The following is a 26,162-nucleotide window of genomic DNA, read 5'->3' as shown; positions in this document are numbered from 1 at the left end:
AGGGTGAGCTGGGTTTTGGCTCTAAGGCTGTATCTGGTGCCCATACTGCTAGGTGAGAGTTGGCTAACAGCAATGGTGGGCACTGAGGGCTATTAGGGAGTCTGCCGGGAGAAGTTGCAAAAGGAAAACTGCTGAGGCAGGTTCGTCTCTGCAAGGACAGCACTCTGGAGACCTAATCACCTGACATGGGTCTCATACATTCTGTCTTTTGGACCCCTGTGGTCTGATGTAGTGCCTCCGTGGAGGGAGGGTCAGGAGGCAGCTGTGCCTGTCCATGAAACTCCATGATGAGAGCAACAGCAAGAAGGGCCACCTGCGCCAGAGAGTGTACCAGCCTTGTGTCAGCTACCTCCAAATGTCTGGACAGCATTGTTAGTGAAGATTACGGTTCTCCAGGCAGGTATCACCAACTTATTCTCCCTGCTGCAGGACAAATAACGACCAATGGGATTTGGTAGTCACCCTATGTCTATAGCATTGAAAATCACCTTAACTTCTATGCTTCATCATTCCAGGGAACCACTGGGGTCATGTGTGGGATCTCCCAGGCAGCAAAAAATAAAAAATATATTCGATGCATGAGTTGGCTTTGCTGGACATTTTGAAGTTTTCATTTCGACACCTTGGGGAAACACAGGAGGACATCACTAGGCTATCAGATAGGGCAGGTAAGAGGCAGATGCAGTTTAATGTAGAAAAATGTGTATTAATACAATGTGGAAGTCAGAATAAGGAAAGCCAATATAGCTTCAATGATGAGATTTTGAATGACTTAGAGGTGCAGAGGGACCTTGGTGTGTAGATACACTGATCATTAAAAGGCAGCACAAGTATTCTTGGAAAATGGACTTTAAGGCTTTGCATCTAAAGGCTCAGAATATAAACACTGGGAGATAATGTGGAAATTATGGGGTATGGGAGTGAGTGGGATTACACTGAGTGAAATATTAAAGGGTTGTGGAGGCAAGTGGGATTGGACAGGAAGTATATTAAAGGGTATGAGGTGGAATGGCAGCATGGGATTAGACTATGGAGTGGATGTGGAAAGAACACTGGCCCAAACTGGAGGCATCTAATGGCCTGTTTCTGTGTTGGAGAAGGTGCAGTTAAGTATGCGGGTGAACAGGTAGTTGAATTAAAAACTTACTCGCGACTAATTTCTATTAATCTCTAGTCTTTAAATGACTGGTAAGTACCTGCCATGGACACTGTCCCAAGGGGCAATCTTGTCCACCCACGATTCTCACATTTGGTGTATTGGAGTTGGGGTTGCTAGGTTGCTCATCTGTATCATTTGTTGCAGTACTGTTAGTTGACTCAGGTTCGCTATCAATAGTTAATCCTCGGGCTCGCTCAGTATTAATGGTCCCACAGGGATGAGGAACTGTTAAAAGAAATAAATACACAAATGTCCATTAAAGAGCTCTCAGGCTATTTGAACACCAGCAATTTATGAATGGTTTGATGTTTTGGTATCTTTGCATGGAAGGCTTTAGCCCAGAGATAATATCTATTGCCCTTTTGCTAGGTAACTGAACCACATACATTCCCAAATTTATTGTCATAGATCTACTGACAGTAGAACGATGATTGTAGGCACGGAATCATACAGTAAAAGCAGTCCATTCGACCGATCGTGTCTGTACTGGCTCTGAAAGAACTATCCAACTAGTTCCACTCCCTTGCTCTTTCCCCATAGCCAATCCCCTTCTGAAAGTTACTATTGATTTTGCTTTCTTCACCTTTTCAGATAGAACATTCCAGATAATTCACTCACTGAATTAAAAAAAAAATCTCCTCAATGCCCCTTCAATTTTTTGACAATGACCTTAAATCCGTGTCCTCTGGTTACTGAACCCTCCTGACAGTGAAAACAGTTTCTATTTACTCTATGAAAACCTTTCAGGAGTTTGAACACCTCTATTAAATCTTCCCTTGACCTTCTCTGTTCTTAAGGGGAACAATTCTAGATTCTCTATTCTCTTCACAAACTGAATTCCCCTTTTCAGGAGGTACAAGAATGGACATATTTGGACATATGTGAATGACTTCACATACAGATTTTAGAAGACTGCAACACAAGTTAATAAAGCTGTCAAAAAAGCAGATGGGAATCCTTGACTTTGTAAATACAGGCATAGGCTGGAATTTTCTTAGGCCCATGAAGGTGGCTTTGGAGGTGGGTGGGGAGGAGGTGGGAAAATTGCACTGAAGCAAATTTCCTGTAGACAGGCTCCTGGCAGCTGCCCACCCAGCTGCAGCAGTTAGCCAATCAAGGTACTTAATAAAGGCAATTAGATCTTAATTGTGCACAGTAATGAGATCTTACAGAAGGTGCATGGGTCCCATGCTGTATCTCCTCTAAGAATGCATCGGAGACAGTTTCATATTGGGATGTCACAGCACCCTCATATGATTCTGCACATCCAGGAGCGGGAAGACTACTAACAGCACATCCATTGTCAGATGCATTCTGGAGGCATTTTCCCTGCGGATTGATGCCCCTGGCAGTTCTGGCCCCTAATATTTGCAAGCCATTTGGAACATTAAGTGTGGCCTCCATCTTGTGGCGCCCTCTAGCTCTCCCACTGCCTGAGCAATGCTCACCACCCCCAGTGGGGTTTCTGGCTGTCCCTCTATTTGCAGCCCTCAGATGGGCCGTCCTGTGTCCATCTTCCACCCACCATCCCAAATTGGATGGCAAATGCAGAGGCAGCCTGCTAATTGGTTGCTTCCTGTAAGATCACTCTGCAGGGCCTATCTCTGGTATGAGCGGAGTCAGAATTGGCAAATGTTCCAAATTTTTAAAGTGCAGAAAATTCTGGCCATAGGAGTAAGAAAGTCAGGAAGTTATGGTAACCATATATAAATCACTGATTAGGACACAGCTAGAGTATTGTGTCCAATTCGAGGCACTATAATTTAGTAAGGATATCAAAAACTTGCAGAGAGATGTACCAAAGAGATTTACCAAAATAGTAGCAGGGACAAGGGAATTCAGTTATGTGGATTCACTGGAGAAACTTGGATTGTTCTCCTTAGGGCAGAGAAGGTTAAACGGAGATTTAATACAGGCTTTTAAGATCATGAAGTAAATCAGGTGAAACTGTTTCCAGCGACGGAAGGGTCAGTAATCAGGGGACAGAGATTTAAGGAAATTAGAAAAAGAATCAGGTCAGATGCAGTAAAAAAAACCTTGGTGTCATACTTGATCCAGAGATGAGTTTTTGACCACATATCCATGCCTCTTTTACCTCCAGATCTGCCTATTTCAATGCACCCCTGCCAGCCTCCCACATTCCACCTTCTGTAAACTTGACGTCATCAAAAACTCTGCTGCCCATGTCCTAACTCACACCAAGTCCCATTCGCCCATCAACCCAGTGCTCGCTGACTTACATTGGCTCCCAGTTAAGCAATGTCTTGATTTTAAAATTTTTGTCCTTGTCTTCAAATCCTTCCATGGCCTTGCCCCTCCAATTTTTTTAAATCTCCTTCAGGCCACAACCTTAGATTCATCTCTGTTCCTTCAATTCTGCCCCCAAACCTCCCCAATTTTAATTGCCCAACTATTGGCGGCTGTACCTTCACTTGTCTAGGTCCTAAGCTCTGGAATTCTGTCCCTAAACCTCTGCGCCTCGCTACCCTTCTTTCCTCATTTACAACTTCCTTTACCTCTCCAAGGTCCTTGAACGTGTTGTCAACTCACTGTTCCGTGCCCCTCATTCCCAGAACTCCATGTTGGATCCCTCCAGTTAGGTTTCTGCCCTGCCACAGCACTGAAATGTCCCTTATCAAAGTCACAAATGACAGCCTTTGGACTGTGACTATGGTAAACTATTCCTCCTCACCCATCTGACTGTCTGCAGCTTTTGACAAGGAAGACCACACCATCTTTCTTCAAAGACTCTCCTTTGTCTTGCCTTGCTCTAGTCTTACCTTTCATCATAGCCAAAGAATCACCTACAATAGCTTCTCTTCCTGCCCACCCTCCTTTACCTCTGAAGTCCTCCAAGAGCCTATGCTTGCCCCCTTATATTTCTCATCTACATGTTGTCCCTCGGCCAAAAATATGTTAGGTTCCATATGTACACTGATGACACTCAACTCTACCTCACCACCACTTCTTCTGAACCCTGTACTGCCTCTCATTTGCCAGACTACTTGTCCAACATCCAGTCCTGATTGAGCTGAAATTTCCTCCAATTAAGTCTTCTTACCATGTCATAAACTCCATTCCCCAGCCACTGTCTCCATACTCGCAGGCCGCTCCCTGAGGCTTAACCAGATACCTCGATGGCCCACTTGACCCTGAGCTGACCTTCTGACACCATATCCACTCCATCACCAAGACCACCTAATTCCATCTCTGTAATATCATCCTGCCTCCGCCCCTGCCTCATCCCCTCTGCCGCTGAATCTCTCATTCATGCTTTAGTTACTGCTGACTTGACTATTTCAATGCTCTCCTGACTGGTCTCCCATTTTGTAAAATTGACCTCTTTTTAAACTCTTCTGCCCATATCCTGACTTGCAACAAATCCCATTCAGCCATTAGTCTGTGTTTGCTAATGTACGTTGAATTGCTCTTCCCAAAAGTCTCAATTTAAAAATTATCATCCTCATATTCACATGCCTCCGTGGCCTTGTCCCTCCCTAACACTATAACCTCCTCCAGCCCTACAATCCTATTGGCAGAGGTACTCTGCATTCTCCAATTCTGCCTCTTGCTATCCTTCACCTCAGTATTGGCACCAAGCTTTCTGTCAGTTAGGCCATAAGCTCTGAAATTCCCTTCCTAAACTTCTCCACCTCCGACTTCTCCTTTAAGATGCTCCCTAAATCCTTTGGTAAAACTTTTGGTCACTTGTCCTAATGCCCACTTCTTGGCTCAGCATCAATTTGTGTCTGATTACACTCCTGTGAAGTGCATTGGGAGATTTTACGATGCTAAAGGGACTGTATAAATGCAAGTTGTTGTTAATTAGTGCCTTTAAAATAGAAATTGATGCAAAGTGCTTTAGAGAGGCTGAATCAAAAACAAGAATTACGAGCCAAAGAAGGGGAGACTAGGAGGGCTGGCCAAACATTTGGTCAATGAGGTGGATTTGAAGAAGGTTCTCACAGAAAGAGAGAAAGGTGTAGAGGAGGAGGGACTTAGGGAGGTAATACCTACACTCTGAACTTCCTCTAGTGGCAGAGGCACAACAAGGGGGCATACCGTTAAAATTAAAGCTAGGTCATTCAGGAGTGTTGTCAGGAAGGACTTTCAAAAAAGGGTAGTGGAAATCTGAAACTCTTATCCCCAAAAAACTGCGAATGCTAGGGTCAATTAAAATTTCAAAACTGAAATTGATAGGCTTTTGTTAGGTAAGCGTATTAAGAATTACAGAACCAGAGCAGGTGGATGGAGTGAAGATGCAGATCAATCATGGCGGGACAACTTTGATGGGCTGAATGGCCTACTCCTGTTCCTGTCTCCATTGTGTGGTGCCTCGGTGCCTGCAGGGATTAATGACAGGATTGGGGAAAGGAATAATGCAGAAGAGACCAGAGTCAGCGGAACTGGGAATTCTGAGGAAGGGTAGGAGAGCTGGAGCAGGTTACAAAGATGGGGAAGGGTGAAACCATGAAGGGATTTAATCATGAAGATGATAATTTTTGGATACTGTGACTAGAGCTATGCCCACTGATACCCAGGGGTGCTTACCCGCTGGGTAAGCATTTTATGTAGTTGATCAGGACTACCTATGCCCATTGGATCAGTGTCAGAGTCATAGAAGGAAGGCATTCAGCCCACTGAGTCCTTGCCAGCTCTCTGTAGAGCAATCCACTCAGTCCAATTCTGCTGCTCTATCCCCATAGCCCTGCAGGTTTATTTCCCTCAAGTGCCCATCCAATTTCCTTTCAAAATCATTGATCGTCTCCGCTTCCACCACCCTAGAGAGCAGCGAGTTCCAGATCATTACCACCCGCTGCGTAAAAAAGTTCTTCCTCACACCCCCCCCCCCCCGCCTCTCTTTCCCAAAACCTTCAACCTGTGCAGCCTCGTCCTTATGCCATTAGCTAATCGAACAGTGCTCCACAGTTCCCAGTTTCCAATATGGTTTTGCAATGCTCGGGGCTGAATCAAATTAATATTAGCTATCTTACAGTGTTCTGGGGTGTCATGATCGCCTTCTCTGAGCTTGGCATACAAGATGCATACCAAGCTCAAAGAAGGCAATGACAGATTTAATACTTTGCACAACTTTGTAAGAACACAACAACATACTCGTATCAGGAGCCTGAGGAGGATGGCAAACTAGGGACTTGCCCAGCATGTGATTGGAATCCACAATTGTGCACTCTCTCAGTGAGAGATTGACAAAGGCTGGGAGACAGCCTGGTGAGAGCAGAGCAAGAGAAAAATGAAAAAGGATTGGTTCTGTCAGTTCACAGGCAGGTTATGAGGTAAGGCATGATGAACATAAAATATAAGAGCAGGAGCAGGCCATACAGCTCTGTTCCTCGTAACCTTTGACTCCCTTAGTGTTCAAAAATCTATCTCAGCCTTGAATATTCAATGATTCAGACTTGACAGCTCTCTGGGGTAGAGAATTCTAGAGATTCATGACCATCTGAGATAAGAAATTACTCATCACCATTTTAAATGGAAAATTCTAAAACTATACCCCTAGTTCTAGATTCCCCATGAGGGGAACATCCTTTTAACATTTACCATGTCAAGTCCCCTCAGAATTTTACATGTTTCAGTAAGATCATCGTGAAGAACACCAAAAGGTAGCTGATATTAATTTGGTTCCGCAACTAGCATTGCAAAACCATATTGGAACACATTCAAATAGTTTTGTGTAAATTAGTCCTCCTCGTATCATCACCCTACAATTGGTGATGGTGGGATATAGGCAACCTATTTATCCCTCTATCTCTGTCACTGACAAGGGATGGTGTAAGCATGCAACATTGAGAAAACAATTGCAAATAAAATATGACAGTTATTACCTTGCGGAAGACATGATTTATCATCTGACCCAAGTCTGTAGCCTTCTACACAGGAACACCTGACACGCTCTCGCTGGACTCGACAGTAGTGATGGCAGCCTCCATTGTCCCAATTGCATAGCTTTGGGATGTCTGAAAGGTCACCAAACAGGCATTGATGGTAAATGGATCCAAGCCAAGCAGTGAAGAATGAAACTAGACAAAAAGCCTTTCCTTGATTGTCCGTTTATTCACAGAATGCAGCATTACATATCTCTGCCTTCTGTTCACCATACACCCTTGTGTCCAACAGGCTCACTTTGATATTCACGTCAAATCCTTAATTGAAAAATGACCTTCAGTTGTTTACCTTTAACAATATAATTAACCAATAATAGATTCTCCTTTCTTTAAAGGAAACTAAAACAATTACAGAGCAAAAGAGAAAAACATGATTTTCCATATTTCGTCCAACTCATATTACAGAGGTATCCCTCTTCTAGGACCACCAACAATTTCTTGGATCAGGCATTCCATTTAGTAAAACAGTCTGATAACTGGTGACTTGCATCAACCTATTTAATCTTAGAGATTTCTTTCTTCTCCAACATTTCTTTTATACTGGCAAAATCAATCCTTAATCTTTTCTGTGACACTCTTTGTTGAATGGGCAAACTTTTCTCAGAATGCCACTTGTATAGGATTTCTTTCAAAAGTTTAGATAAATAAAATCCCATATCTATCACTTCTACTAATGCCAGTGTTTCTGCAGCTGGAGTACTTTTAGCTACTCTTTTTTATTTTCTTAGCTTCCCAAGCAAAGGAACAGCACTTCCCATGTTTTCCCACCAGGAATATGATAAACTCGGCCTGTGCTTGAATATCCATCGAGATGAATGGGATGAGAAGTGTCACAAAATATGACTCATTTCATTCTCATTGGGATACACAATGCTGGAAACATGAGTATGCATTTCTCCGAATTTAATTTCCTTAATGTTTTATTTTCCCTCAAAATGTCCTCAGTTGTAGCGTGTTTCATCATTGTACTAAGTTCCAATGCGCCATAACTGTCATCAGTCTGGGTACATAACCAGCTTAACTATCCAATCAGGTTTCTTTGCTGCTCTGTGCTTCTTTGGATATAAAGTCATCTTTCTGTCTGTTTTATAAGGATCTGATTAACACTTTCTAGATATGATTGTTGATTCAAGGTTATTTTTGACCTGTTCTGATCAATGTCTCACCCTATATATTTGGGCGGCACAGTGGCGCAGTGGTTAGCACTGCAGCCTCACAGCTCCAGGGACCCGGGTTCGATTCCGGGTACTGTCTGTGTGGAGTTTGCAAGTTCTCCCTGTGTCTGCGTGGGTTTTCTCCGGGTGCTCCGGTTTCCTCCCACAAGCCAAAAGACTTGCAGGTTGATAGGTAAATTGGCCATTATAAATTGTCACTAGTATAGGTAGGTGGTAGGGAAATATAGGGACAGGTGGGGATGTTTGTTGGGAATATGGTATTAGTGTAGGATTAGTATTAAAAAAAAATGGGTGGTTGATGTTCGGCACAGACTCGGTGGGCCGAAGGGCCTGTTTCAGTGCTGTATATCTAATCTAATCTATATATTTAAAATCCCGGAAGTCTGCCTTCTAATCTTAAACGCCCTTTTTAATTAATCTATAACCAATTGTTCAAATTCGCAGAACATCCCCAAAGAAAATCATCGACATGCATCATAAAGATACCTGAGAGTTTCTCTTTGTGATACCAGTAGAACGTTGCCGGATCTGCTTTCAGCTGAATACAACCTACTTTCAGCAAGACACACCTAACCAAGAAATACCATATTCTTGATGCATCATTCAATCCATAAACACATTTGTTTACTTTCCACACCTTCCCTTCTATATCACTCACTTCTTTAGGTGGTTACAGAAACACTTTTTTGAAATGTTTCACCCTGCAAAAATGCAGCTTTTATACCAATTAACCTACATTCCGACTTGTATGTGGCTAAAAGAGCTGAGAAAATTTTCGAGGTCACTTTTCCTGCCATGGGGGAGTCCACTCGAACATCTTGATCACCAAGTCTCTCTTCAAAAGCACAAGCCACAAGTCTTGCTTCAGCCTTATATATGTCCCATCTGGGAGTACTTTTTCCATATCTTTGCCCTATCTTGTCCCTTATCTTTGCACTTCAGAATAGACACCAAATTCCTTCCAACTCTTTTTTTTTTGCCTCTCTTATTAATTTTTCTTCTAATTTATTTGCAGCCACCATAACTTCTCGATCTTAAGGGCTTCTACTTCTAGTAGTGCTCCTAGATTGTTCTAGAGTCCTTGTTCTAGTCAAGCTATAGCCTCTACTTGCCCTCTTATCTCTTTCTGAACTACTGCTACAGGATCTCTCCCTCCCACAATCAGAGGTTCCGTCATCAGTACATGATTGTTTCCTAGTGACAGTCATTTCCAGATCCACTATGGGGACTTGCACTGTATTTTCTTGCTTTCCACTGTTCCACCTCATTTTGACAGTCCATAGATCTTACCTCTGGTCCATCACTGGGTATTGTGTTAGTTAACAATCTTGTTGTGCGGGGTCCCTTGAGGAAGAGTGACCATAACATGATAGAATTCTTCATTAAGCTGGAGAGTGAGAGAGTTGATTCTGAGACCAGGGTCCTGAATCTTAATAAAGGAAACTATGAAGATATGAGGCGCGAGTTGGCTATGATAGATTGGGGAACATTACTTAAAGGGTTGACAGTGGATAGGCAATGGCTAGCATTTAAAGAGTACATGGATGAAGTACAACAATTGTTCATTCCTGTCTGGAGCAAAAATACAACAGGAAGGGTGGCTCAACCATGGCTTACAAGAGAAATTAGGGATAGTATTAGATCCAATGAGGAGAAATATGGAATGGCCAGAACAGTCAGCAAACCTGAGGATTGGGAGCAGTTTAGAATTCAGCAAAGGAGGACAAAGTGATTGATTAAGAAGGGGAAAATAGAGTATGAGAGTAAGCTTGCAGAGAACATAAAAACTGACTGAAAAAGCTTCTATAGATATGTGAAGAGAAAAAGATTAGTGAAAACAAATGTGGGTCCCTTACAGTCAGAAATGGGAGAATTTATAATGGGGAACAAAGAAATGGCAGACCAATTAAATACATACTTTGGTTCTGTCTTCACAAAGGAGGACACAAATTACCTCCCAGAAATGTTGAGGAACATAGGGTCTAGTGAGAAGAAGGAACTATATGAAATCAGTATTAGTAGGCAAATGGTGTTAGGGAAATTGATGGGATTGAAGGCCAATAAATCCCCAGGGCCTGATAATCTACATCCCAGAGTACTTAAGGAAGTGCCCTAGAAATAGTAGATACATTGCTGGTCATTTTCAAAATTCTATAGACTCTGGAACAGTTCCAAGGGTTGGGGGGTAGCTAATGTAACCCCACTATTTATAAAAGGAGGTAGAGAGAAAACAGGGAACTATAGACTGGTTAGCCTGACATCAGTAGTGGGGAAAATGCTAGAGTCCATTATAAAAGATGTAATAGCAGAGCACTTGGAAAACAGTGACAGAATCGGACCAAGTCAACATGGATTTATGAAAGGGAAATCATGCTTGTCAAATCTACTGGAATTCTTTGAGGATGTAACAAGAAAAATCGATAAGGGAGAGCAAGTAGATGTGGTGTATTTGGACTTTCAGATGTCTTTTGTTAAGGTCCCACATAAGAGATTAGCGTGGAAAATTAAAGCACATGTGATTGGGGGTAAGGTACTGACATGGATAGAGAACTGGTTGGCAGACAGGAAACAAAGAGGAGGAATAAATGGGTCTTTTTCCAAGTGGCAGGCAGTGACTAGTGGGGTACAGCAGGGATCAGTGCTAGGACCCCAGCTATTCACAATATATATTAATAATATGGATGAGGGCATTAAATGTAATATATCCAAGTTTGCAGATGACACAAAGCTGGGTGGGAGTGTGAGCTGTGAGGAGGATGCAGAGAAGCTCCAGTGTGATTTGGACAGGTTGAGTGAGTGGGCAAATACATGGCAGATGCAGTATAATGTGGATAAATGTGAGGTTATCCACTTTGGAGACAAAAACAGGAAGGCAGATTATTATCTGAATGGCGATAGATTGGGAAAGGGGGAGGTGCAGTGAGACCTCGGTGTCCTTTTGCACCAGTCGGTGAAAGTAAGCATGCAGGTGCAGCAGGCAGTTAAGAAGGTGAATCGCATGTTGGCCTTCATAGTGAGACGATTCGAGTACAGGAGCAAGGATGTCTTGCTGCAATTATACAAGGCCTTGGTGAGACCGCACCTTGCGTATTGTGTGCAATTTTGGTCCCCTTATCTGAGGAAGAATGTTCTTGCTATGGAGGGAGTGTAGCAAAGATTTACCAGACTGATTCATGGGATGGCTGGACTGATGTATGAAGAGAGATTGGGTCGATTAGGCTTGTATTCGCTAGAGTTTAGAAGAATGAGAGGGGATCTCATAGAAACCTACAAAATTCTAACAGGACTTGACAGACTAGATGCAGGAAGGATGTTCCCGATGGCGGGGAGTCCATGACCAGGGGTCACAGTCTAAGGATGAGGGGTACGTCAAGGCATTCTACACTTATGTGAGGAACAAGATGATGGCCAGAGTGAGGGTAGGGCCGATCAGGGATAGTGGCGGGAACTTGTGCCTGGAGTCGGAGGAGGTAGGGGAGGTCCTAAATGAATACTTTGCTTCAGTATTCACTAGTGAGAGGGACCTGGTCGTTTGTGAGGACAGCGTGGAACAGGCTGATATGCTCAAACAGGTTGAGGTTAAGAGGGAGGATGTGCTGGAAATTTTGAATGATATGAGGACAGATAAGTCCCCGGGGCCAGACGGGATATACCCAAGGATATTACAGGAAGCGAGGGAAGAGATTGCTGCGACCTTGGCGATGATCTTTGTGTCCTCACTGTCCACTGGAGTAATACCGGATAATTGGAGGGTGGCAAATGTTGTTCCCTTGTTCAAGAAAGGGAATAGGGATAACCCTGGGAATTATAGACCAGTCAGTCTTACATTGGTAGTGGGCAAATTATTGGAGAGGATTCTGACAGACAGGATTTATGATTATTTGGAAAAGCATGGTTTGATTAGAGACAGTCAGCATGGCTTTGTGAGGGGCAGGTCATGCCTCACAAGCCTTATTGAATTCTTTGAAGATGTGACAAAACACATTGATGAAGGAAGAGCAGTGGATGTGGTGTATATGGATTTTAGCAAGGCTTTTGATAAGGTTCCCCATGGTAGGCTCATTCATAAAGTAAGGAGGCATGGGATACAGGGAAAGTTGGCTGTCTGAATACAAAATTGGCTGGCCCATAGAAGACAGAGGGTGGTAGTAGATGGAAAGTATTCAGCATGGAGCTCGGTGACCAGTGGTGTTCCACAAGGATCTGTTCTGGGACCTCTGCTCTTTGTGATTTTTATAAATGACTTGGATGAGGAAGTGGAAGGCTGGGTTAGCAAGTTTGCCGATGACACGAAGGTTGCTGGAGTTGTGGATAGTGTGGAAGGCTGTTGTAGGTTGCAACGGGTCATTGACAGGATGCAGAGCTGGGCTGAGAAGTTCAACCTGGAAAAGTGTGAAGTGATTCATTTTGGAAGGTCGAATTTGAATGCAGAATACAGGCTTAAAGACAGGATTCTTGGCAGTGTGGAGGAACAGAGGGATCTTGGGGTCCATGTCCATAGATCGCTCAAAGTTGCCACCCAAGTTGATAGGGTGTTAAGAAGGCGTATGGTGTGTTGGCTTTCATTAACAAGCGGATTGAGTTTAAGAGCCTTGAGGTTATGCTGCAGCTCTATAAAGCCCTGGTTCGACCACACTTGGAATATTGTGTTCAGTTCTGGTCGCCTCATTATAGGAAGGATGTGGAAGCTTTCGAGAGGGTGCAGAGGAGATTTACCAGGATGCTGCCTGGACTGGAGGGCATGTCTTACGAAGAAAGGTTGAGGGTGCTAGGGCTTTTCTCATTGGAGCAAAGAAGGATGAGAGGTGACTTGATAGAGGGGTACAAGATGATGAGAGGCATAGATTGAGTGGATAGCCAGAGACTTTTTCCCAGGGTGGAAAGGGCTATCACCAGGGGGCATAATTTTAAGGTGATTGGAGGAAGGTTTCGGGGAGATGTCAGAGGTAGGTTCTTTACACAGAGAGTGGTGGGTGCGTGGAATGCACTGCCAGCGGTGGTAGCAGAAGCAGATACATTAGGGACATTTAAGCGACTCTTGGATAGTACATGGACGATAGTAGAATGAAGGGTAGGTAGTTAGTTTGATCTTAGAGTAGGTTAAAGGTTCGGCACAACATCGTGGGCCAAAGGGCCTGTACTGTGCTGTACTGTTCTATGTTCTATGTTCTATGTTCTATTTAGGACTGAGATGAGGAGAGATTTCTTCACCCACAGAGTAGTGAACCCGTGGAATTCTCTACCATGGAAAGCAGTTGAGGCCAAATCATTAAATATATTCAAGAGTTAGATATAATTCTTAGGGCTAAAGGAATCAAGGGATACGGGGATAAAGCAGGAACAGGGTACTGAGTTTGGATGATCAGCCATGATCGTATTGAATGGCGGAGCAGGCTCGAAGGGCCGAATGGCCTACTCCTGCACCTATTTTTCTATGTTTCTATCATCTTGGATTTTTAGCCAATGTTTGAATTTGCCGGTGGCTTTCCCTGTCTCCCTACAATGGTCACAACCCTCCATTTAGTGGACCCCTCTGGTATGTACCTTACCCTAATGCTGACTTTAGGCAGTTGTCATTGGGGAAAAAATGCCCTATCATGGGCATAGGTATCACTTTGTCAGTTACCATCCGTCCCCTTATCTACTGTATTCTGTGCCTCATAATTGTCAAACATATGAGTATGTGAGGTACAGGGTGCCTCATCACCTTCTAATAATTGTTCAGATTCTGCAAGTTTATAATCAATCCTGATTAACTGAGATGAATGGACCCTAATAGTTTGACTACCACGTTGGAGAATCACATTCTTCCCATCAGACCCTATCACTTTACCCAGACCTTTCCATTCTTTCTGGCCCTTTCTGGTCAAACCTACTGGGAGCTGGATCGCAGACCAGATGAGGTCTGGCAAGGTAAGCTTTAAATTATGCATTAAGTTTCATTGTGGGGTGAGAATGGGCAGGAGTGCTCCTCCTGAACCCACAAGGATATCTTGGACCTTCCTTGCCCCAGGTTTACCCAACACACCCACCCACCACCCCACCCCGGCCTGTCAACATTTATCTCATGCAAACAAATCACTTTTAGGTTATAGATTGTGAACTGTTCTCTCTTGAATCTTACCAATTTCACAGTTGATGCCTCTAAAACCCGGATTGCAGATGCACTCATACCGATTGAGGCCATCACGGCACTGGCCATGATTCCTGCAAGGGCTGGATTCACACTGATCCCCATCTGAAAAGGATGAGAGTATCATTAACCTGAAATATGTTTGTGAAATTCACCTCTGCTTACCAGAGATTACTTCAGGCTGGGGGAGTTTTCTGAATGTCATTGTACAATAGAGTAAGAACAAGAGGAACTCCAAATATTAATCATGATTATAAAGAACTTGTTTTTTTTTTCAGAACAATGAGCCTAGTTTCAGATTGGTGCTCTCCAAATTGCATTGTGACATCTATCTGTTTGACTACCCAGCACCAACTGTTCAGTAGGAGAAGGCCGTACATAATGGCTATCACATTGGTGTTGGAGTCAAACTGTTGTCAGCTATCGGTGAGAACAGGGGTCAATGTTGTGCAACCCTGTGCCCTTGTATCAACTCACATCCAGCCAGTAGCCGACCTGAAAATGATAGATGCAGAGTGTGCAATATGTTACACATTGGAACCAATGGATCAAAACGAGGACACAACACAGCCATGACAGGTCAATTAGCCACCTGCTGTGTGCATGGTCCGCTGGTTAACAGCGGCTCAGAGTTTCCTGTAATCTGTTTATCTGATTTGTGGCACCCAACTCAAAACGATGGCTTCCACACCCATAGGGCTGGTTCTTATGCTGGAGGTGGGGCTCTCGGCACTGGGCCCAAAAGGTGGGGGAATACTGCCTCTGCCTTTTCGTGCACCCCTGGAGAGATCCTCCGGTCTTTTTGATTCAAAGTTTTAGGAGGTTGGATCCGCATCCTTTGAAATATTTTAAAGGGATGGGTAACCTGCCTCCAAGAGCTGGCGGCCAATCAGAGGGCCAGCAGCTGAGCAGTATCGACAGAGCCACTGGGAGCAGTGGCCACTACCGGTACTGCAGAGGCCTCAAACCCAGGCCCATTGGTGAAACCCTGGAACAGAGGTAATTGAGACAGGGTCAACAGGACAGTCTGGAAGGCCCTGGTGTGGGGGTGGGCAGGGTGTAGGGTGGTGGTTCAGTCCAGGGGGAGGGTGATCCGGGGGGGGTAAAGCTATTCCCGGGGAGGGGGGGAGTCCTCCATGGGCCACAAATTGCTTACGAAGGAGGGACCAACCCTGGAGGGAGGGTGCCTCGTTTTACAAGCCATCTTCCCCTTGCGATGGAGGTCCTCCCCACCACTAGTAAGATCCCAACAGCGATGGGAAGAGGCCCTTAGCTGGCCTTTAATAGGTCACTTTAATAGGCCTCTGGGCAGGAAGGTGTTGTTGGCCTATTCTGCCCCCCGGGAAGATCGCTGGGCAATGGGGAGGTGACGGACTCTCCATCCCTCTGCCCCCCATCCCACCGCCACCCATCTTGATACTCCATGCCCCCACACCTCTGATCCAGCATCGCCCGTAACAACCCGGCCACCGTGTGGACAAAATGAACCATCAATTAACATGATCGCACTGCTACCCTTTGACCTGTGCTGCACACTCCAATATCTTATTTGACCCTGGACTATGCAATCTGTTTCGCATTGGATCTTGATGCACATGAGGGAGTAGAGCGAAGGAGCGGAAAGACGGAATGAGGAGAGGGAACAGCGAAAGAGAGGGCTGAGGAGAGGAGTGGACGGGGGGAATGGAGAGAGGCGAAGAGTGGTAGTGAAGAGGGGGAGAAAGGGGAGAGCAAACAGAGGGAATGGAGAGTGGGAATGGAGAGAAGTAGAGGAGAGATGGAGAGGAGAGAGAGAGAGGAGAGAGAGAGAAAGCAAAGAAAGGGAGAGAAAGGGAAGCAGTGAGAGGGGAGTGGAGAAAAGGAGATAGAGGTAGAGGAGAGAGGGAATGGAGAAGTAGAGAGAAAAGGAGCAAAAGAAGCAGTGGAGAGAGGAAGAGAGAAGGGGAGCAGGGAGAGGGAGTAGAGAGAGGAAGACAGCTGACAGAAGGAGCATGGAGAGGGAGCAAGGAGTCGGGAGACGGAGTGGGGAGAGGGAGCAGGTAAAAGGAGTGGAGAGAGGGAGCAGGGAGTGGGGAGAGGGAGTGGAGAGAGGGAGCAGGGAGTGGAGAGAGGGAATGGGGAGCAGGGAATGGGAAGGAGGGAGAGGGAGCAGGCAAAGATGGCAGAGAGAGGGATTGCGGCGCGGGATTGCGGAGAGGGAGAGAAGGAGAGATCGAGAGTGGAGAGGGGAGAGGGACTGGAGCGAGGGAGTAGGGAAAGGTGGTGGAGTGAGAGAGAGAGGGAGTACTGAGAGGGAGTGGGGAGAGGGAGAAGAAGACAGGGAGCAAGGGAGCGGGATGACAGTGTGGAGAGAGGGAGTGGGTAGAGGGTGTGGAGAAAGGGAGTGAGAGAGGGAGTGAGAGAATGGAGTGAGGGAGTGGGAGACGGAGTGGGGAGATGGAGCGGGGAGAGGGAGGGATGGAGTTGGGAGAGGGAGCAGGGAGAGGGAGAGAGGGAGTGGGGAGAGAGTGTGGGGAGAGGGAGCAGGGAGAGGGAGCAATGAGAGGGAGAGAAGGTGATTAGGGAGAGTGAGGGAGTGGGAGAGGAGGGAAGGAGAATAGAGAGAGGGAGAGACTGGGAGAAGAGAGAGTGTTATTAACGCTGGATTTTTTTTTTATTCGTTCATGGGATGTGGGTGTCACTGGCTAGGCTAGCATTAACTGCCCATCCCTAATTGCCCTTGAGACTGTGGTGGTGAGCTGCCTTCTTGATGCGCTGCACCCCATGTGGGGTAGGCACACTCACAGTGCTGTTAGGAAGGGAGTTCCAGGATTTTGACCCAGTGACAGTGAAGGAATGGAGATATAGTTCCAAATCAGGATGGTGTGTGGCTTGAGGGGAACTTGCAGGTGGTGGTGTTCCCATGCATCTGCTGCTCTTGTCCTTCTAGATGGTAGAGGTAGTGAATTTGGACGGTGCTGTCGATGGACCCTTGGTGAGTTGCTGCAGTGCATCTTGTAGATGGTACACACTGCTGCCACTGTGTGTCAGTGGTGGAGGGACTGAATGTTTGTGAATGGGATATCAATCAAGCAGGCTGCTTTGTCCTGGATGGTGTCGAGTTTCTTGAGTGTTGTTGGAGCTGCTCCCATCCAGGCAAGTGGAGAGTATTCCATCACACTCCTGACTTGTGCCTTGTAGATGGTGGACAGGCATTGGGGAGTCAGGAGGTGAGTTACTCGCCAAATGTTTCCTAGCCTCTGACCTGCTCTTGTAGCCACAGCATTTATGTGCCTGGTTCAGTTCAGTTTCTGGTCAATGCTAACCCCCAGGATGTGGATAGTGGGGAATTCAGCGATCGTAATGCCAATGAACGTCAAGGGGAGATGGTTATATTATCTCATGTTTGAGATAATCATTGCCTGGCACTTGTATGGCGCAAATGTTACTTGCCACTTATCAGCCCAAACCTGGATATTGTCCAGGTCTTGCTGCATTTCTACAATGACTGCTTCAGTATCACAGGAGTCACTGAACATTGTGCAATCATCAGCGAACATCCCTGTTTCCGACCTTATGCTTGAAGGAAGGTCATTGATGAAGCAGCTGAAGATGGTTATGCCTAGGACACTATCCTGAGGAACTCCTGCAGTGATGTCCTGGAGCTCAGATTATTAACCACCAACGATCACAACCATCTTCTTTTGCGCTAGGTACGATTCTAACCAGCGGAGGGTTTTCCCCCAGTTCCCATTGACCTCAGTTTTGCTCGGGCTCCTTGCTGCCATAGTCGGTCAAATGCTGCCTTGATGTCAAGGGCAGTCACTCTCATCGCACCTCTTGAGTTCAGCTCTTTTGACATGTTTGAACCAAGGTTGTAATGAGGTCAGGAGCTGAATGGCCCTGGCAAAACCCAAACTGAGCATCACTGAGCAGGTTATTGCTAAGCAAGTGACACCTGATAGCACTGTCAGCAACACCTTCCATCACTTTACTGATGATTGAGAGTAGGCTGATGGGGCGATAATTGGCCGGGTTGGATTTGTCCTGCTTTTTGTGTACAGGACATACCTGGACAATTTTCCTCATTGCTGGATAGAGGCCGATGTTGTAGCTGTACTGGAACAGCTTGGCTGGGGGTGCAGCTTGTTCTGGAGCACAGGTCTTCAGTACTATTGCTGGAATATTGTCAGGGCCCATAGCTTCTGCAGTATCCAGTGCCTTCAGCCATTTCTTGATATCACGTGGAGTAATCGAATTGGCTGAAGACTGGCATCTGTGATGCTGGGGACTTCAGGAGGAGGCCGATATGGATCATCAACTCAGCACTGCTGGCTGAAGATTGTTGCAAATGCAATTTTTCACTGATGTGCTGGGCTTCCCCCATCATTGAGGATGGGGATATTTGTGGAGCCACCTCCTCCAGTTAGTTGTTTAATTGTCCACCACCATTCACGGCTGGATGTGGCAGGACTGCAGAGCTTAGATCTGATCCATTGGTTGTGGGATAGCTTCGCCCTGTCTATCACATGCTGCATACACAGCTTGGCACACACATAGTTCTCTGTAACATGAATTACGTTTTTAAAAAAATTGCGATTTTTAAAAGTTCAAGATGAAGTCTGGAAGGTCAAGTGACTTCACTGAAGGACAAGACAGATCAAAAACTTATTTTGTAAACAGAGACTGCAAGGGTAGCACCTGAAGAACAATGGGTTTCACTCTCCCAACTTTCAGATCATAAACAAGGGAGTCAGTTATTCCGAGGATGCAAATGTACCAGGTAGCTTCATGATGTGGACAGTGAAATAGTCACAGGCTATATGTATTTAGGTATTAAAGTAGACGATATGTTGAATCGAGAGGAACAGTGTAGTAATGTGATGGCCAAGGGACATATACAATTATATTACCTCAGAAAATTAAAATCCTTCATAGTTGTAAGAAAAGAAACCAACAGTTGCAGCCGCGAGCGAGAGAAAGAAAGGGAACAACTGGTCTCAGAGAATACTGATACAACGAAAGGCTATGAAGACTTGAACCTGTTTTGAAAGTTGAAGCTTGCAGAGAAGTTGAAGACTAGCAGGATCATCAGGAATCACTTTATTCACGGACGTCCAGGTCAGAAGTGCTCGGAGACGTGAGCGAAGAGAACATTGATTTTTGAGAAGGTCTGGGAGATCCAACCCACTGCAACTGGGAGGAGTTTGGGCCTTTTAACTGCAGGGATTTCACCATCAAAGAGGATTGGGTAATGTGTAAGTGTGGTCTGAGGTTTTCAAGTATTTTAATATGTAAAGAAAATACCTTTCTTTGTAAATTGGAGTATCAGCTACTTACAAAGTGCTATTTAGATAATGGGGATTTCTTTTAGTTTAGTTGTTATAAGAAACGTCTTAAAACGTGAAATCTTGTCGTGCAATTTGGTAAATTGGTCCAGGGTCATCTCTCATATTTTAACATTAACAGCCTCACTGATGATGTAACAAGAGGGAATGGAGACAGGGAGCAGAGTGGAGAGAGGGAACAGGGAGAGGGAGTAGAGAGAAGGAGAGAAGGAGAAGGAGTGGGAGAAGGAGCGGAGAGAGGGAGAAGGGCAGTGGAGAGAGAGGGAGAGGAGAGAGTGGGAGAGGAGAGAGGGAGCAGAGAGAGGAGGCGGAGAAAGGTAATTGCACATATACATTCAGAACTGGACGGACATACAATGGATTCTGTGGTATTGCTGTGTGACCCCAATTTATTGCAGAATAAACTGTCAACCTTTTGATAATTTTTTTCTAGGAGGCAATTTGTAAAAGGACTGGTCTAACTAGAATGAAATCAGATCCATAGCAAACAAATTTATCTTTATTTCTATGAAGATTTTAAAGGCAATATGTTCCCTTCTCTTATATCCAATTGACTGTTCACCAAAAGCTGGTCTTACACTACACAATCACAAAACTGATCCTTTTCCCCAAGAGCCAGTCTCACTGTCCCATAGACCCAGTGGGAATGGTTGGAGCTCCCTATTCCTCACACTCACTCCCTCAAAGATGGGACCTGCCTCCAAAGATCCACTGACATTCCATGGCCCATGAGTCCTAAAGGGACTCAAAAACTGGATGACAACTCACGCAGCGGAACTAGAACTAAATGGAATATAACAAAATGGTTACTCACCTGCATACTTATTCCAGTATTCATCCTGAAACAAAAAGGTGACACCATATCAGCACACATAGTAATGTGTACAGGCACAAAGAGACACTGAAAGCAGAGTGACAGAGAATTCACTGGTGCCACAGTCTGCACTCTTTACAAAATGCAGCTCTTTGCCATCGCTCATCTTCCTAGTACAGGTCTGCACAGCTCAAGCAAAGTGAGCAGGTACACGATCCATTCCCAGTGTTTTTGGGGGAAACATATAACTAAAACCAATGAAGTTGATGACATTAAAACTGTTAACCCAGATGTCGAGATTCTGAACTCTGTTGGGTGGCACTTTGGAAGGTCGTGGTACAATGCAATTTACCTGGGCAGCAAAGAGACTGAACCGGTGAACTTTGCCACAAGCTTGGGATTCACATACACGAGGGGGAGATTTTACACCAACTGGAAAGTAATCTGATGGGTCAGAGCGACGGCATTTATAAAATCAGCCTGATTTTCCTTCCATTAAACTCATCCGTTTGATAATTTTATATGGAGTGGGTTGTAATGGTAGGGGAGAGATTGGTGGGAGTTGGAAGACATTGGCAAGGGGTGGAAGAGGGACTAGTGGGAATAAAGTTGGTGGGGAATGGGATTGAGATTGGTGGGATGTGGGAGGGAGATTGGTGGGATGTGGGAGGGAGATTAGTGGGAGGTAGGAGGGAGATTGGTGGGATGTGGGAGGGAGGTTGGTGGGATGTGGGAGGGAGGTTGCTGGGATGTGGGAGGGGGATTGGTGGGATGTGGGAGGGAGATTAGTGGGAGGTAGGAGGGAGATTGGTGGGATGTGGGAGGGAGGTTGGTGGGATGTGGGAGGGAGGTTGCTGGGATGTGGGAGGGAGATTGGTGGGGTGTGGGAGGGAGATTGGTGGGGTGTGGGAGGGAGATTGGTGGGATGTGGGAGGAAGGTTGGTGGGATGTGGGAGGGAGATTGGTGGGATGCGGGAGGGAGATTGGTGGGAAGTGGGAGGTAGGTTGGTGGGATCTGGGAGGGAGGTTGGTGGGATCTGGGAGGGAGGTTGGTGGGAAGTGGGAGGGAGATTGGTGGGATGTGGGAGGGAGATTGGTGGGAAGTGGGAGGGAGATTGGTGGGGTCTGAGAGGGAGGTTGGTGGGATGTGGGAGTGAGGTTGGTGGGATCTGGGAGGGAGGTTGGTGGGATCTGGGAGGGAGGTTGGTGGGATGTGGGAGGGCGATTGGTGGAAAGTGGGAGGAAGGTTGGTGGAAAGTGGGAGGGAGATTGGTGGGGTCTGAGAGGGAGGTTGGTGGGAAGTGGGAGATGCATTAAGGGTAGGCATTACAGTTCAAAGGAAGTATGCTCAGTGAAGAAATAGCAATCTATGATCTTATCGGGGCAAAGGTTGAGACTGCTCAATAAACTCCAGTTAGATCACAGTGCCAACAACAGTATGTGGCTCCACACCCTCCACTCTATCTATTCATTGTCAAGCTCTACAGTTTCCCATGCTTCCCAGCATCACACATGCCCAACACAATTTCCTTATTGCTGAAGCGCAGGGGCCTGAGGATCAAACTAAACTGTCTTTGGGCGACCTGCAGGAACCAGTCAGACATCCTGAGGCAGCTGCTGTGCTGGGGCCTTGCCAATGTCACTCTGCGTGGATGCACAGTCCTGGAAGTGGGTGGTGGAGGGGGGGGGGTGGTGGGGTCTGGAGGATGCGGTCAGTGGATGGGGTTAAGGTAGGGAGTGTGGTTGCAAGGTGTGAATGGCGGCATGTGGGGGTGGGGGCAGTAGTAGGACACAGTTTTCTGGGGAGCCAGGGTGCAACACTCCTGCTCCTGCTGACTGGAAATTATTAGTAAGAATTTATGCATCGAGGTCTCAGATTCGTCTAAATAATTTTACCACCCAAGCCAGAAAAGAATACAGAGACTGGGCCACCAAAAAGAAATGCCGCAGTTAATTTAGCGGTGACCCAAACAACCATGCAGGTCTGATGTGGGCCTTGGTCTTGCTAATTTAGTTTAAAAGACCTAAAATGATCTTAAAACATGTGCATTAATGTTACATTTAGGGCTGAACTTTGTGGCTAAGTGATGAAGTTCTGCTGCCAGTGTTGAAAGCCAACCCCACTTTGGCTGGCAGCAGGAACCGGGTAGCATTTTGCTGACAGCGGTCAATTAAAAGGCCGCTGCCGGACCTGCTGTCCAGCCGGCCCCTAAGAGCTGTCAGCCCAATGAGAGGGCCAGTAGCTCAGCAGCCTCAGCAGCGCCATCGCTATTGGTGGTCATTGCTGAGGCTGCAACACCAGGGAGAGGGTGCCTCAATGGTGTGGCACCCTTGAAGAGTAGTAAGTGTGGTTGGGGGCAGCCAGGGACAGGCAGGTGGAGGGGGCATCATTCAGCACTGGCAGCACTGTTACCGTGAGGGCGGCCATTGCCATTGTGGGGGCGGGGGGGGGGGGGGGGCTCCTCCGTGGGCCATGGAGAACCCCTAAAAGAGGGCCGTCCCAGCCAACAAAGCCCACTGGGAGGCTACCCCGTCTCACAAAGGCAAAATGTCCACTTAACAGTTTGGCAAGGATTTTCATTCTTGGAATGTGGGTATTGTAATAGAGCTGTAGAATCATAACGGCACAGAAGGAGGCTGTTCGGCCTATCAAGTCCATGCTGGCTCTCTGTGGAGCAATCCCATTCCCCCGCTCTATCCCTGTAGCCCTGTAAGGTTATTTCCCTCATGTGCCTATCCAATTTCCTTTTGAAACCATTGATCGTCTCCACTTCCAGCACCCTCCTCATTGCCACACACTGCATAAAAAAGATTTACCACATCCCACTGCATCTCTTGCCCAAAATCTTACATCTGTGCCTCCTCATCCTTGTACCATCAGCTAATGGGCAAGGCTGGCATTTATTTCCTTGAGAAGGTGGTGGTTGGCCTTTTCTTTTGACTTGCTCGTGGTGTTTTTGATACAACTGAATGGCTCGCTTAGGCCACCATGCCTGGCGCCCTTCAAAGAGTCAACCACATTGGTGGGGCACCAGAGTCACAAATAGGCCAGACTGGGTAAGAATGGGAGATTTCCTTCCCTAATGCACATTAATGAACCTGTTGGGATTTTATGACAATCCGACAACTTTATGGCCACTTTCACTGACACCAAATTTTTATTCTCAGATCGAATTCAAATTCTCAAACTCAGAGGGAGCTCCTTGAATTTAGTCCTGGACTCTAGATTATTAATCCTGTAACACAGCCACTACAGTATCATACCCTACAGCAAAAACATGGCACAAATGGGCACTAGGTGCAGTGCCTCAGTGCACTCATAGCACAACGGAGAGTATATATCACAATATCTCTATTTGTAGACACTTCAGGTGATGTTACTTAGGATGACTCTTTGTGGCATTTTATGAAACATCATGGATAATTTTTACGACATTTCCTGATGCGAAAGGAAGTGACAGCTTGCCCTGCCAGATTGGCTAATACTTTTCATATTGGTGCATGGAAGAAAAATACGACTGTGCTCAGAAACAGAACAACCAAAATCGACAACCGGGCACAGAAACAATGCTTTGCACTTACAGTTTGCTGATCATCTTCAAAAATTTCTCTGGCTTCTTCGTATGAACATCTTTCTTCAATACATTCCCTCTCCAAATTACCTTCTTTTACTTCCTCCCAAAAGCTGTTTTCACGTCTTTGGCGTGTTAAGATGTTGTGAGCCTTTTCATTGGTCAGAAAGACTGAAATACAAGCAGTCAATGTTAAACAAGTAGCTGGGCAGTTGTTACTCTGCCAGTTAAGCCTGTCATAAAAGTGAGGCATTATCAGATGGAAGCAGGAAAGGCAGAATTATCCCTATAGAATCATGGGCCTCTCTCTGACCTGTAGAATCATGGGCCTCTCTCTGATCTGTAGAATCATGGGCCTATCGCTGCCCGTTAGAATCACAGGCCTATCTTTGATTTAGGGAATCATGGGCCTATCACTAACCTAAAGAATCATGGGCCTATCTCTGCCCTTTCGAATCATGGGCCTATCATTGACCTATAGAATCATGGGCCTGTCTTTGCCCTTTAAAATCATGGGCCTATCATTGATCTATCGAATCATGGGACTACCTTTGATCTATAGAATCATGGGCCTATCATTGAACTATCAAATCATGGACCTATCTTTGACCTATAGAATCCTGGGCCTGTCTCTGATCTATAGAATCATGGGCCTCTGTCTGACCGATAGAATCATGGGCCTATCTCTGACCAAGAGAATCATGGGTCTCCCTTTGACCTATTGAATCATGGGCCACTCTTTGACCTGTTGTTTCATGGACTTCTCTCTGACCTATAGAATCAGGGGCCGCTCTCTGACCTATAGAATCATGGGCCTCTCTACGACCTATAGAATCATGGGCCTGTCTCGAATCTATAGAATCATGGGCCTCTGTCTGACCTATAGAATCATGGGCCTCCCTTTGACCTGTAGAATCATGGGCCTATCCTTGCCCTTTAGAAACATGGGCCTATCTCTGACCAAGAGAATCATGGGCCTATCTCTGACCAAGAGAATCATGGGTCTCCCTTTGACCTATTGAATCATGGGCCACTCTTTGACCGTTGTTTCATGGGCCTCTCTCTGACGTATAGAATCATGGGCCTCTCTCTGACATATATAATCATGGGCCTATCTTTGACCTATAGAATCATGGGCCTCTATTTGACCTATAGAATCATGGGCCCCTCTCTGATGTATAGAATCATGGGCCTAAATTTGACCTTTTGAATCATGGGCTTACCTTTGAACTATAGCATGATGGGGTTATTTCTGCCCTTTAGAATCAAGGGCCTCTCTTTGACCTATTGATTTATGGGCCTCCCTCCGACCTTTAGAATAATGGGCCTATCCTTGACCTTTAGAATCATGGGCCTCTCTCTGACTTTTCGATTCATGGGCCTATCTTTGACTTATAGAATTATGGGCCTAGCTTTGACCTGTAGAATCATGGGCCTCTCTCTGTCCAGTATAATCATGGATCTATCTCTGGCCAATAGAATCATAGGTCGATCATTGACCTATAGAATCATTGGCCTGTCTCTGACCTATGGAATCATGGGCTTCTCTTTGACCTATAGAATCATGGGCCCCTCTTTGAATTAGGGAATCATGGGCCTCTCTGATGTATAGAATCATGGGCATATCTGTGACCTATAAAATCATGGACCTCTGATCTGTAGATTCCTGGACTTCTCTCTGACCTATAGAATCAGGGGCATATCTCTGACCTACAGAATCATGGGCCTCTCTCTGATGTACAGAATTAGGGGCCTATCTCTGACCTACAGAATTATGGCCCTATCTCTGACCTGTAGACTCATGGGCCTCTCTTTGACCTATAGAATCATGGGCCTCTCTCTGACCTATGGAATCATGGGCCTATATTTGACCCTTAGAATCATGGGCCTATTTTTGAACTATTGCATTATGGGCCTTTGACTGCCCTTTAGAATCATGGGCCTATCGTTGACCTATAGAATCATGGGCCTATCTCTGACCCATAGAATCATGGGCCTTTAATTGACCTATAGAATCTTGGGCAATCATTGACCTATAGAATCATTGGCCTATCATTGACCTATAGAATCTTGGGC

The 26,162-nt window shown here is 45.7% G+C and overlaps 1 protein-coding gene across 1 annotated transcript in view; it reads right to left on the bottom strand.

The window, feature by feature from the left end:
* The window catches only part of LOC137374293 (coagulation factor X-like), a 131,371-nt gene that overhangs the window by 83,546 nt on the left and 21,663 nt on the right, over positions 1-26,162 (bottom strand). The window contains exons 2-6 of the mRNA XM_068040108.1: positions 24,097-24,257; positions 20,515-20,539; positions 14,365-14,478; positions 7,006-7,137; positions 1,197-1,384 (exon numbers count right to left, since the gene is read on the bottom strand). Coding sequence (XP_067896209.1) covers positions 1,197-1,384; positions 7,006-7,137; positions 14,365-14,478; positions 20,515-20,539; positions 24,097-24,257 — 620 coding nt within the window. The remainder of the gene's footprint in view (positions 1-1,196; positions 1,385-7,005; positions 7,138-14,364; positions 14,479-20,514; positions 20,540-24,096; positions 24,258-26,162) is intronic.

The sequence above is a fragment of the Heterodontus francisci genome, chromosome 10, assembly GCF_036365525.1.
Source record: "Heterodontus francisci isolate sHetFra1 chromosome 10, sHetFra1.hap1, whole genome shotgun sequence".
Classification (NCBI taxonomy): Eukaryota; Metazoa; Chordata; class Chondrichthyes; order Heterodontiformes; family Heterodontidae; genus Heterodontus; species Heterodontus francisci.
This window is presented reverse-complemented; position numbering and strand designations above follow the sequence as displayed.